The 14,295-nt window shown below is 35.0% G+C and overlaps 1 protein-coding gene across 7 annotated transcripts in view; it reads left to right on the forward strand.

The window, feature by feature from the left end:
* CDH18 (cadherin 18) overlaps window positions 1-14,295 on the forward strand; it is a 520,804-nt gene that overhangs the window by 442,350 nt on the left and 64,159 nt on the right. For all 7 annotated transcript variants that reach the window (XM_017738733.1, XM_017738734.1, XM_017738738.1 and 4 more), the window contains one exon: window positions 9,808-9,975. In XM_017738733.1, the coding sequence (XP_017594222.1) occupies window positions 9,808-9,975 (168 nt within the window). The remainder of the gene's footprint in view (window positions 1-9,807; window positions 9,976-14,295) is intronic.

Raw genomic sequence — 14,295 nt, forward strand, 5'->3', positions numbered from 1 at the left:
TTGCACTCTAACTGACTTATGAAAGTTAAAATTATGCTATACTGCTATAAGGTCCTTAGCATGTTATAAAAGGGTCAATGAAGCATTGCAGTTCAGTAGAATGCTCATGGGTATGTAAGGAGGAAGTATCACAGGGAGAAAAGAACACAACCATGGTGTAAATGCTTGGTATGTTGGCTAAGTTTTCTCACTAATAGATAATCTGAGTTATATGTCTTGACCTTGTCAGTCAGTTGTAATTAAATTATTGAGGACATGAAAATTTGTCCAGATGTGGAATCTTTTCAAGACTGTATGTTGAATTCAGTTTTTTTATTACCTGGACACAATTTTAAACCTTTTATAAAGGGGTAACTTATGCCTAAGAGTCATTGTCTCTCTTCTTGACCTCTTATGAAGATGATCTACTTTGAAGAGAAACAAAAATATTATTCAGCATAATGGGAAACTATGTTAATTATCTCCAATTATTTAGATACATTATTATGTACTTATTAAAGATAAAAGGTTTAATTCACATAAAAGGCTAATTTACTAATAGTAGATGGTAAATATGAAGTAGTCTGTGGCTCCATCTTTATTTTCTTTCATTATAAAGAAGGTGCTAAGGAGCTTTTGATTATGACTGGAATATTAGCAACTTTAACCTTCAACTGCCTCTTCTTTTGTTGTTTTCATTCAAGCTATAGATTAAATATATTTTTGTGTAGGCCAGAACATGTGACATTGCAATAAGAAATGTTCAATATTAGTGGTCTATTCTATTTTAAGAGAGCAGGATTTCCAAGCCTGTGAATATAAGTAGTTAGGTTTCAGATAGTTTTAAGCTCTTTCTTGTCAAATGTGATTTCATTTGAGAAGGCTCACGTACTTAATTCCCATCTGCTGTGTTCAGAGGTTACTGAATGCATCCCCTTTTTACTTAATTGTTTTGTTCGTCACGTGTCATTAGGTTGTTCCTCCTCACCAAGGATTAAATACACCTATAAGAAGTTTATATCTGAAGAATTTGCACTTAATGGGTAATTTAATCTCGCACAGCATTCTTTGCCCTTGCCTCTATAGTGAGATCATTTGCTTGGTTCCTCTGCTTGCATATGTGACAAGTAAACTGTTATGGAGAAGCCCTCAATATCTAAGTGGCATTAAGTTGTATGTTAGTCACATGTATCTGTGTCTAGGTGTGTTCCATAGCTATCTTGGCCTAACATTTTATTTCATTATACAACCAGCAGTCACTCGTTACCGTCTTTGAGCAAACAATTATTCTGTTTCCCCTCCCTTGGGGTACAGATTCTTCTTCCCTTTTTTAATATATTTTTAATTGAATTCTAAAAAATATATTTTCAACAGAGCAGTAGCATCATTCTTTTGCAGGCTTTATCTGAGACACACGCCTACTGAATTAACAGGAGCACATCAGAGTATGAGCAGTGTATTGGTCAAGGTGGAGGATCTGACTGCTTATCCCTTTTTGCTCCTAGCCACATATTTCTTCAGAACTATAGAAATGCCACTAATTTGGATTCCAATCCCAAAGAACTCATGAGTGTGTGCAAAAGCACCAAGATGTCTTCTATCAAAATTGAATCATTTCATCATGCACAATTACGCAGAGAATTAATATATAGTGGCATGTTGCCAAGACACAGGAATGTTTTTGTTCTAAGTCTGTCATTAAGGCTTTCTTCTACTTCTCCATACCACATCTCCAACAATTTTGTGTGGAAAAAGTGTGTTCAAAAATGGAAGAACCATTTTATGAGAGATCAAAATCATTCAGGTAGGAGATTTGCTTGAAAGAGTGCTTAACTATATTTTTATGTCTGAAAAATCATAGGAACTTACATGCAATTTTTACTTCAAAAGAAACTACTTGCACATTTTCAGGACTTAACATATTGATAAATAGTTTATGAGGAATTAACCTTTTTTGAAGTATTTTCAGAATCTGTATATGAATAAAAAGACAGAATTTCCACTTTTCTTCACCTTGAATTGTTGACTCTTTTAGGAACAGAATTAGATTAATGGGGAACTATAAATGTTGTCTAGTCCCAAGTCTAGGAAGGGTGGTAGATTCTCCCTGAATAAAGTAGATAAGCAAGTTTGCAGAATGTAAATGTGTATCATTTCTGAGAGGTCAAGTAAAAGAAATTTGCAACATGAGGCTGGCAAATGTAGGCAAAGAGTTAAAAAAGGAAAATAGAGGATCTAGAAAGAATTTAGCCAATTAAAAAATCGGAATAGCAATAATGCCTTTCCATGTGTTTTTCTGGAAAATAGCCCACGCTTAACAAACCTGATTTCTTTTTTTTTATAAAATGGCACGTTATATTAAAAAAGGTAATTACCATGCTGTTACAATCTGGTTTAAACCCAGGAAAGCAAAGCAAGCTAAGTCTCTGAGCATAAACCGGAAAGAACCTGGAAGGTTCAAAATATCCCCAGAAATGAGATTAAAACCAAACGAGTTTAGATGTTGTTGCCAAAAAATGGATGTATTTTATTTGATAGTAAAAGAGGCAAAGAGAAGGGAAGAGAAAAGGAAGAGAGAAAGAAAAAGAAGTGTGCATGGGGGGTGGGGGAACAGGGAGAGGTGACAGGGGTTAGGTGGATGCATATCACCCATCCGAGGGTCCCAACGACGTCTCGTTGCTCCCCTCCATCCGGTCTGCTGGTGGTGAGGGTCCCCCGTCGCCGCTGTGGCCACGCCACCACACGCCACCACACCATGCGCTGGAGAGTACAGAATCCCATGGAGTAATAAATGCTTTGGGCCAGATGGGAACGCCCATGTGTCTCCCTTTGAAGGGGCTGGCTTGACACACTGTCTCAGCTGGGCTCCTCTGCACAGTGGAGGATGGGCAGTCATGGCACCTCTGACCACAGGCTTTTCCCAGATACCCAGAGCCTCTCCTCCCTCCACCCCTTGGTTCGAGGGTCTGTTGGAGCCTGGCAGCTGATAGCCCTGGGGCTGTGGTCCTCATCCTGGAGGTGTTAAGCCTGTGCTCAGTGAATGTCCCAAGCCCTGAGTTGTTCCTTTATCTTATATTCATCAGTGAGCGGTGTCAGGCTTCAGTCAGGGCCCCGTTCAGGGTGTGGGAGTCTTCTCTGCAGCTTCTGTAATACAGTTTTAAAAGTCCTTTAAGAAAATGTTTAAGTCATAAAATATAATATCTCAGTCTCTGACACATGCCACATGCAATTCTAGTTAAATAGATAGCAATTAGTAGCAGCAACAAAGCACATATTAAATGGCTATGAACTGGCTACCTGGGAGGTAAGAAAAAGTTATCCTCAAGACAGAATTGTCATGAAAGGAAGAGATTCCGACAGGGCTCTACAGAGATCAGTGTGAGACCAGCTCTATTCAACCTCTTTCTGTGTGGATTAAAAGTAAACTCAAGAGTATCATTGGTAAAATTTTTGGATGACTATTTCTATAACAGATATCCCTTTGATTACAGCACTTGTATATTGCACATTAGAGTTTATTGTCTTCTTTCTGGGAAGTGTCATGGCAGCAAATTTTTAATTTAATTAATTTTATTGAGCTTTGCATTATGAAAACAGGGGGATGTGCTGTGATTACATTTGGTATCCATGCAATTGCCACATAAATTGGCATATTTTCCATGCGGTTAGTGAAGCTTTATTCAGATTCCTTAATTTAGGAAGCATCAGCATAAGACATTTTTTCATTTGGTAATTTCAGTCTGTCACTCATTGAGATTTTAGAGAAGGCTGTATTTACTAACAGTAATTTAAATAGATTTTTTTTCTCCTAGGGTACTCACTGTAGTACAACCAGTCTGGTTAATCTTCCCCTTCTTTTAATACAAAATAAATGCTATTCTAGCCTATTTCTTTAAAACATTTACTATTTTCCTTTTAAAATATACTTATTTTTTCAGTAATTTTTATTTTCTAGCAGTTATCCTTATATGTTGGATTCATGTATTTCATTTCAATGCTAATTTTCTTTAAGGAAGGATATACTGTATTTCAGTACTATAATCATGACCAGAGAAGATAATTGACCACTAATTGTCATTTCTATACTGCTATGACTTTCATCCATGGACTATCTAGGGATGTCCTCCCTGTAAAGGAACAAAATGTTAGTTATATAAAGCAGATGTGATTCAAAGGCCTAGATTAAAAACATCCTTGTTATAGAAGTATTCAGAATGTGGAGTATGACCATAGACTTTATATTGCAGATTTCTGTTTACAGTTATATTTTGAACTAAATAACAAATCCAAGTCTATTGAGAGTTCTAAATATGAACTTTATTTTGAGATTTTAAGGGAAAAAAAAAGTATCTGCTGACTTGTTCAGTCAATCTGTCTTAAAATGGAAAAATTGTTTCCCTTTAATAGTAGAATAATATTAGAATTTGAAATGTGTTTTAATATGTACAATGTTTTCAGAATATTCAGTTACAATAAAATAAGCTAAATTCATACCCCAGAACAAGCAGTGATAAAAATAGAGCTTTTATTCCAAAAGAAAGAATAATACTAATGAAATTCCCATGAGTTCAAATCCCTCAGTAAATTGTAAACCCCCACATTTAGTTAGCTATTAAATAGATAATTTAAAATTACATTTCAGTCATTATTGGCTATAAACATAGCAAGACATAAAAGAAACTAGAATATGGGGGATCTAATGTGACCTACTGGCCCTTTATCAAATCTCTAGTAACCACACTCATGATCCAACAACAGAATGGAAATTTTCCAATCAAAAAAATACTCATTTCCCCATGGCAAACTAATTTGCCATTAAAGTTTTCTTGTTTTCTTTTTGTTTTCCCCACTAGATAGAAGATCTTTGAGCTCAAAATATTAAAATAGACCCTGTTTTTTCGTGGGAAATTCAGACCATGCAGGAGTAGGCTGTAAAATAAAGATGACTAAAATTCTGCAGTGGTTACTGAATCTAAATGAGTTCTTACTTTGTGTAAATAATAAGATAAATTCTTTCAAGTGTACCAGACTAATAGGTAAGTACACAGTTATATATTTCAGTAAATGCATAGCTATGCACCTGGCTGTGGCAAACATTTTCTTAGTATTTGTCTGTACTTGAGTTAAAAAGTCTTTACAGTCTCAGTTACAGTAGATCCTTCTGTTGTAGCTTTTCTTTTATATGAGTTAAATGGTTCACAGAATGCTAAAAAAGACAACATAACACATTGTCAGATGCTGCAGAGCATAAAAGTATCTTTAAGAAAACTTGGTAAAAAAAAAAGGTATTGACTGCAATTCAGTAACAGGAATGAATTTAGAGAGCCTGAGTGGAGAGGGAAGTAAAACTCGCCAAAAATAAAGTTATTTTCAGGGCTTTTTTTCAAATCCAGAGTTGTTGGGAAAAGGAAAGAAAAGGAGCTGTCCACAATAGTAGCTATATCAATCTTTCATCTCAGTGCTTATTTTTTTCTCAGTTTTATCTGATACTTTGAGGATAAATTCAGGACCATCATGAAGAAATTTCTTGATTGCAAAAAGTTGTGAAGAACTGTCAGTACAGAGAAAGAAGCTTATGTGGTTATGGGCAAGAGCAAGAAGAGCATAATCTAATTTAATAGCATTATGTAGTAAAATTACTTACAAGACATATTGTTTAGTTTTAGTTGGTCCTGTGAGTAGCAGGGGGTAGGACTTGATCCTTATTGCTCCTATTCACATTAAGATATTCTATGGTTCTACAGTAATTCTGGTCTCATGAATTTGGAAATGTCGTTGGAGGAGAATGTCCTGGGTTTATTAGTCAATTAAAGATGAATCATCAGTGTCATGTATTCTGTATAAAAAATAAAAATATTGCAATTTTAAAAGGTGGTATTAAAAACTTAATTGGAAACGAAGTAGGTTTCTCATCATACATGGTCAAGAAAGATAAATTCAGATTGGAAACTGTGCTTTCCAAAACTGTAGAAACTGTCACACACACCCCAAAATAAAAACAAAACAAAACCAAAACAAACAAAAAAACAAACAAAGCAAAGCAAAAACAAAACCAAAACAAAGAAAATACCAACCAACCAACCAAACAAGAAAACCCCCAAACCCTACGAAAATTGGTGTGCTTTAGAGATTAATAAACTTAGTGAAGAAGTTAGAAGAAAATGTGTGTTTTGGGAGAGCCTTTCATGTGGGAAAAAAAGGTCTCTCATAATTTTAAGATGGAAATAGGTATGACTGTTTGTGAGGCCAGAGGTCCAAAGCTGTGTGTTCTCAACTCTTTTCCAACAGATTTACCCTTCCATATGTTGTATTTGATTTTCGACACAGCAGTCAAACTTCTGTAAAAATTCTTTGCTTAATACCAGAAACAGGATGGGATGTACCTGTAATGACATCTACATCTTGCTTTTCTGATTTTCTTATCTTCCTTTCCTACCAAAGATGAATAAGTACCGAAGGCATAGCTGAAAAGTACTTGGTTAACAGGGTCAGAGAGTTTCCTAACAAATATGAGGCAAAATCAGGGCTGTGTTTAAATTTAAAAAACCTGTGACAGCTTTCCTCTTCAGTATTTTTTTGTAACTGTTTTAGTCAGGGAAATATGTTTCTTAAGAGTAACTTCCTGTCTTCTTGTGGGACCTATAGGAACCTCTGTCAAGCATACCCAAGATACTCAGGGGCAATTCCTACTTTTAAAAGAACCTGCGAGAACATTTAATATTATCTTAGTGAAAAAGATGATTAAGTTCTCCTTACACCTTTTGGGATCATTAGTGAAACTTGAGATTATGCAGTATTTTAGTGCTATACTGCATAACGGTGGAGCTGCTAGTGACAAGTGATGCCTTGATGGGGCTACCTGCAAACAGAGGCTAGACAAAATTAAGAGAATAAAAACAGTTACATTTATTGAAGGGCCTTCAAGGTACACTTTGGGCAGTCAAAGCCTCAGGGCTACACCCCAAATGGACTCCTGGGTCACAGATTTTCATACTTTTATAAGTTTGGTCTATTTGCATATCGGGGGTTAATCCTCCAATTACAATTTCAGGTAATGAAGTCATTTACCCCCAGTTTGCTCCCCCTTAATCCACTTTGTTTATGTATTTCGGGGCCTGGGACACTAAGGTGTCCTTGAAGTTCAGGCTTAGAGAGGATTTGTTTTGTCTGACCAGAATGGGAGAACAGTAGCTAACAGGCTATATGGAGTCTTAGAAGTATACACTAAAAAATTATGGAAAAGCTAAAACCCTAATGCATCACAAGGACAGAGTGTTAGGGTCCTCACAGTAGTTACATACCTCATATTGATGATATGACTTCAGGATGTATAAATGTATATGCAACCCAGGAAAGAGAGAGAACTAAATCTTCCCTTACCTCCTGCCTTCAGCCCATCAAAACCTTAAAACTAGTTTTCTTATTCTAAACTTTGCATACAAGGTTTTGAAATTAAGAACCTGCCCAGTTTCATTGTCTCTGTTTTCAAAAAAGAGGAATCTGCTGTAAGTGGGAGGGATTAAATGATTAGTCATGACTAGTCATCCACAAATCCTTATTAACTAGAAGCATTGATTCAGTATCATGCACCTTGAAGCAAACAAAGAGGAAAGTAATAATTCAGAGGAATTGTTTCAATTCAGAGTTTGTTTCAATTACTTTAAAAATGCAAGTGGCTAGTACTAGTGAGGATAGTATAGAAGACATGTTCTACTATGTAACATTTGGTCTGTTACAAATTGAAATGGAAGGTTCTTTTAAAAATCCCATGCTTCTTACATGCATATGCATAAGCATGATAAATTTGGTTTAAATGGAAAAACTAAAGCAATTCATTTGAAAAGTCAAAGCAGGACATTCTCAATTCTAATAATTTCACATATTCCTATTTATCTGTAAAATGAATTTTCAGAATACTAGTACCAGATTTTTGAGCCATAATTATTTCAGTGAAAATGCATATTTAAATTATACCAGTTCCTTTTATCTAAATGACTCTGTAAATTTCTGTTTCTAAATTTATATTTTGTGTAAGTTGTGGATATTTTCAATATATCATGTTGCAATTTCTGAAAAAAGGTCTGTTTCAAACTGTATAATTTTAAGGAAAAGAGCACTGATGAACTAAACCTGACTGGTATACTCTTTTTAGCCAGTTTGTCCAAAATCTACACTTCTGATGGAAAGTAACTTACAGTGCAAAACTGTGTTCAAATTATTCTAAAACATGGATACTTAAACAAAAAATATTCTTCGTGGATAAATTTCCTTATTTTTGTGTGATTTACTTTCAGAAGATAATAGAAACAGTGGTATAAGCTACATGAAAATTATCATTTCCTATGTAATAATGTCTAAATGGTTTTATTGAAGAAATGCGAAGAAAGTAATTTTAAAATACAAGAAAAATAATGCTCTGGAAGCCACTTTTTACACCATCTGAAACTGTGGGAATCAAAAAGCTTGAGAATCATGCTGTACAGCCAGTTGTCCAGAAGAGCAAGGCTCTACTTCTTAAGATTCTTTGCATTAGTAACTATTGTATGATTAAAATTTACCCAGAAGCAACATCTCATCATGTTATGGTATATTTTCTTACTGGTTATAGCAATAACTCACTTTCAGAGTCCAACAGATGTTAAGCCAAAATTTTAGCTCTTTAAAAATGTAATGTTAATAAATTTGGCATTTTTTATATTTTCTTTATTTATTTCTGTGAAACTCACTACAGTCTATCAATGTCTTTTCTGTATTGATGTGCTCAAAACTGGAACCAGCACTCCAGACTTGGCGAGCAGAGGGGAAGGATCCCCACCCTCGACCTGCTGGCAATGAATTTCTTAATGCAACCGGAGAAGATGCTGGCCTTGTTTGCTGCATCGTTGGCTCATGTACAACTTGAGGACCACACCAGATTCTTTTCTTTACAGCTCCTTCCCAGATAGTCTGTCCACAGCATGTACTAGTTTCCTGGCACTGCACTTGACATCTCTCTTTACTGAATTCCATGATTTTTCTGTCAGTCTGTGATCAAAGAAATTAGCAGGGCTGAATTTTACAGGTATCATCATAGGTGAAAAATGTCCCCTAACTGAAACTGTGCCCACAGAGTTGTCTGCCTCTACTTTTATTTTAATCTTTGCTTCTACATGTATAGGTAAATAATGTGAAAAAAACTTGATGTTGATGGATAAAAATTAATAGAATTTTAGGATCATTCAATTTTGGTTTTCTCTCTCTAGTATAGTAATAACAATAAAAGGTTTATCTTTTACTTTAAAGACAATTATTAATTTAGTCAAACTCATAAATCGATATGATTGACATGTACCAAACACAAAAATATCTTTTTTTTTTTAAATTTGTCAAATTGGAAAATCTAGCTTTTGGGTTAGTTTTAAGAGATATTTGATATACTAATTAAGAAATTACCTTTTGTTAATAAACAATTTTTGTTTATTCAGTGGGATAAGAGTTCCAATCCATTAGTTTTTCTGTTAAGTAGCGATTTAAAGAGTTGTATGAGAAAACACTGTTATTTTGGCAATGTACCTTTGGGTCAGGAATGTTATATAAGGTAGATTATTTATTTAATAATATAATAATTGATTTAATAAATATTGTTTTAATTTCTTCATATTATCAAGCAGGTTGATTGTCTAGCAGCATCTGGAGTTGTATTTTATATATATATATCTATGACACAAACAACTGAAAACGACTTAGCTCCACCTTCCCTTAGAAGAAAGGTTATGCCCAGCCTTTGCTCTTGCTTGAACAGGTTAATCCTGATCTTCTGTTTGTTTGTTTGTTTTCTTTCCTTCACAGGAGTCATCAGGACTGCCTTGCACAACATGGACAGGGAAGCCAGAGAGCATTATTCCGTTGTCATTCAAGCCAAAGATATGGCTGGGCAGGTCGGAGGGCTGTCAGGGTCAACAACTGTAAATATCACACTCACAGATGTCAACGACAATCCACCCAGGTTTCCTCAGAGTATGTACAATTTCAACATATAACTGATTTGAAAATCACGTTGATTTTCAGTGAAGTAAGAAGCGATCAGTGAAATCCAGTTGGCAGTCAAATTCGCGGGGAATAGGGAGCTTGAAAGCATTTGGATTCACCAATATTTTTTAATTTTCCAGTATTTGCAGATAAAGCACAGAGATGGCATAGTTAAAATACTGAAACCAGTAAAGATTTCTTTCAGTTAACCGCGGAATAATATCGAGGTGGATTACAAAGGTATACTGTTCTCATATGTGGGTTATTCTCCAGTATTTGTTAAATGCATATTTCAATAACTGTGTGATTTTGATCCCATGAGGGAATGATGATGTTCCTATGGTAGATAAAAGCAAAAGACAATGCATTAAAATATTTAATCCAACATGCCTTTGGCTGCTTCCATACGTATCTATCAAATTTTTTCTTCTTCTACACCCAACTAAACTTTTAAGATCAATTATTATACTCAGATGGTCAAAATCTAAGATGTTTCTCACTATTGTTGAGCAATGGTGGAATCTGAATTTATCACAGATAAATGAATTGTTGGTGTTGATTTCAAACAATATCATCACATGCTTATATGAAGAATAAATACCAGAATAGAATATCTTAATATGACCGCTAATAGGAGGTTAATTTTTATCCAGCTCATTGGGTGTCCATTGATCTGACACAGCAGCTGGGATCTTGTAGGAATTCTGAATTCAGTCGACAATTTATTTAAAAATCTTATGGAACGTAAATGTATTTTCTCTGCATATTGGCTCAAGGCCAGCAAGAGTGTTGTAATCTGGTCTCAGACATTGCGTGAGTTGTTGTAGAGCATAATGGACTGGTAGCTATAGGAACATCCACCAGGAAATGCATTAAGCTGTTTGAATGAGAAGATTTATAAACAATAGTAGAGATCACAAGGCTCCAGGGACAAACAAAGCTCCCTGGCAATACACGTTATATAAAATCTGGCCAAACAGTGAGTAGGCTTATTAAGAGTGTTGTAGAAATGGGTATTTGTTCTGTGCCTCAAAAAGACATGAAAACATAAAGCTTTTGAAACACATTCTTAAATAAAATATATTCGGTTTTATGTTCCACAAAATTTTCATTGCATTCATCATTCTATTTATAATACTTTTTAACTATTGGAAAGGCAAAAGGTAAGGCTTATCTTTAAATTAGAGCTAAATTAGAAAGAAAGTATGTCTTAAGTTTCCTGCAAACTCAATGAATGCAGGAATGGATCCCTACCTATCAGGTTTCAAAAATTGGCTTCTTTTATTTTGAATGGACGGGTTTAGATATAAAACTGACAAGCAGGAAGAAATGTACATTGGCATATGTATTTCTTCATCTGTGTTAATATTTTTTTGGAAATCAAAGAAGTATAAAATATTCATGTTGTAATTTAAACATTTTAAGGGATTATAATAACATTGAAAATGACAAAACATTTCACATTTAATGAAAGCTTATTATTTAGGGCAAAACAAAATTGTATTTTAATATTTATTCTTTATATAAAGATATTATTTCTAAAACAGGTCTTGTAGAATGCAAACATTTGCTTTCTTTGCTTACAGAAGATTCCTATACCACAGCTATCACTGACATTGTTTCTTTACTCCTTCTCAAGAACTATATTTTAAACCCCTTGCAAAAGAGCAGTAGCTACATGTTAATAGAGAATGAAAATACAGTTGATTTAAAAAAGGCCGTTTTACCATCATGAGCTATATACACGAGTCTTGCACTAAAAGAAATAACTTCTTTGTTTATTTTACTTCTGTTTCCTTTGTGTGCCATGATTTTCCGTTAAATTTCTCTTCAATTTCCTTATTAGACGGAATGCTAAATGAGACTTACTGGGGCTTGTCACACTCAGAATTGAATTGAAGGGAAGTGCTAACCAAAACTGCCTATATCGAGTGTATAACCCTTGGGACAGGCTGAGCCTCAGCTAAACCACAGACTTTCTTTTGGTTAGTTTCCTTTTCTCCGTTACCATACTTGTGAGTTTTGAATCTGATTCTAAATGTATGAGTACCTTACTTGAGAACATGCTGGGAAGTACATCTTATTGATGCTGTTTTATTTGTTTTACTTATAAATATACTTTGTTGTATATATTTAAAAGATGGTACCTTTCTGGCTTTAGTAGATCAGTGTTCATTAGACACGCAAAATGCAGTAAGATGTGCAGGCTTTTTCCCCTTAAAGAAACACTTTAAACCCCTATTTAAAACAAACATAATGGTTGTAAATATATCTGCTAAAAAGGGTTTATTGTGTTTTATTCTTTACTCATTATAAATAGAGCTGACTTTCTTTCAAAGAAATTCCTAAAAGAGCTACAGTTTTCCAAGATATTAAAAAACCTAGGAGAAATAATATGAAATAGGACTGCCTAATTTTATCAGTCTGATTTCTGGTATAGGAAACACAGTTGAAAAATTCTGATTGCAAAACAGTAGTATGTCTCAGAAGTAGGAAAGGGGTTGTGAATTCAGCAGAAGAATAGCCTGAAACCTCAAATACTTTTTGCTTTTCAATTACTTCAGTGCATCTTGTATAATACTGATTTCTTTTTCTTCATCATCATAAATTTCCTTTCTTTTAAGAGACAAGTAATAAATGAACTAATGTAAGCCGACAGTGCTCTGCATGGGAAGAATTTTGCATCCCTCAGTTCTTGTTAGTTTTACCACTGATGGACCCATGTTCTTGATGGCTGAGGACCCTAATTTCATAGTCATAAATTTATTTCATAGTTTGATAGAAGATATTCCATCTTCTGATGACACTGTTATCAGCCTTGAGTTACCTCAGAATGTGCTGTATACTTTTATTTCATTAATTCTCTCTGGTGTTGCTTAAGATGAATTCTCTGTGTTTTGCTTTGTTTAGTGTGAAGAAATTCTGATAGCATCAAGATCATCACACTAGGCAGAGGTTTCCACTGGCATGCATCAGTTCTAATGACTACATCATTAGAACACCAAGTTCTAATGATTACATTCTGGCTAGTGTGTAGAATATATGTAGTTGCTGTGTCTAGACTCTAATTTGTAATATTTGTTTGGTACATCTAGCTGATCTACTCACCTAGTTCTTCAGGATAAAGCAGAACTTAAATACAAGTCGTGGCTTAAAACAATTTTTATAAAGCTTGGTTGTTGAGGCTTAGTAATTTTGTGGCAGTAAGAAAATGCAATGTGAAATTATTTATATGCATAATTAGTTTGGCCTCTCTTTTTACAATATCCTTATATGAAAAGTACACAGCCACGTTTAAATAGGAATGTTGCATGAAGATTCTCCTCTTAGTTCTGAAAAAGTAAACTCACATCCCAGAAGCAGACATTGACTCTGTTCAGTGCTAGTAAGGTGTCCACTCTCTGGCCTTGTTAATATAACTCATTAGCTAATTAAGTGCAAAAGTATCTGCTACCCATTTTCTTTTGAAATTCATACTCATTCATGTGGTCCTTTCTGAATCCCCAGTTCCATGTAGTACATCCAGTTGTCATGATTTCCATACATAACTGTCTGCACCCTATCACTCCCCACGGCCGTGTGCTGCAGACTGTCCTGTCCCACCTGGTGACTAGTCTAGAGCTATCTGCCTTCTCTTTTACCACTTGGCTCCTCCCAAATGTGATGAGAAAAGCAAAATTTTCTCTGATTTTTTTTTAGCAGGCCTTTCTCCTTTTTTCATCCAGTAATTGCGAAGAGGCTTGTAGAATCACGTGTTTTACGTCTCTGTCCTTGTGTTAGACTTGCCTGACATTGGACAAGGATTAAAAGTTACTGGAGACTGTTAAGTTAAAAGGATTACAGAAGTTTTGTGTCCTCAGGAAACTCAGATTTTAAATAAAACAAGATCAGGACATGATAACTGGTTTCTCTTAAGATTGCTGACATCTGATCAACTGTACCTTTTTAAATTAGATTTTTTGCATATCTAGTACAATCTAGATCCTGTTCATTGTGCCACTTATGGGCTTGAGAAGTGGGATCAGATGAACCTAATGTAGTTCAAGAAGCCCAAGTGCAAGCTCTGCACCGAGGGCAGGGCAATCCCAGGCATGAATACAGACAGAGAAGGCTCAAGAGAGACCTCATTGCAGTGTTTCAGTACTTAAAAAGGACTTACAGAAAAGACTGAGAACAACTTTTTACATGGGCAGGTAATGATATCAGAAGGGGGAACATTTTAAACTGAAAGAGAGTAGGTTTAGACTAGATATCAGGAGGAAATTCTTTACTGGTAAGGCTGGTGAGGCACTGGCACAGGTTGCCCAG

Source organism: Corvus brachyrhynchos, unplaced genomic scaffold (genome assembly GCF_000691975.1).
Source record: "Corvus brachyrhynchos isolate BGI_N302 unplaced genomic scaffold, ASM69197v1 scaffold23, whole genome shotgun sequence".
NCBI lineage: Eukaryota > Metazoa > Chordata > Aves > Passeriformes > Corvidae > Corvus > Corvus brachyrhynchos.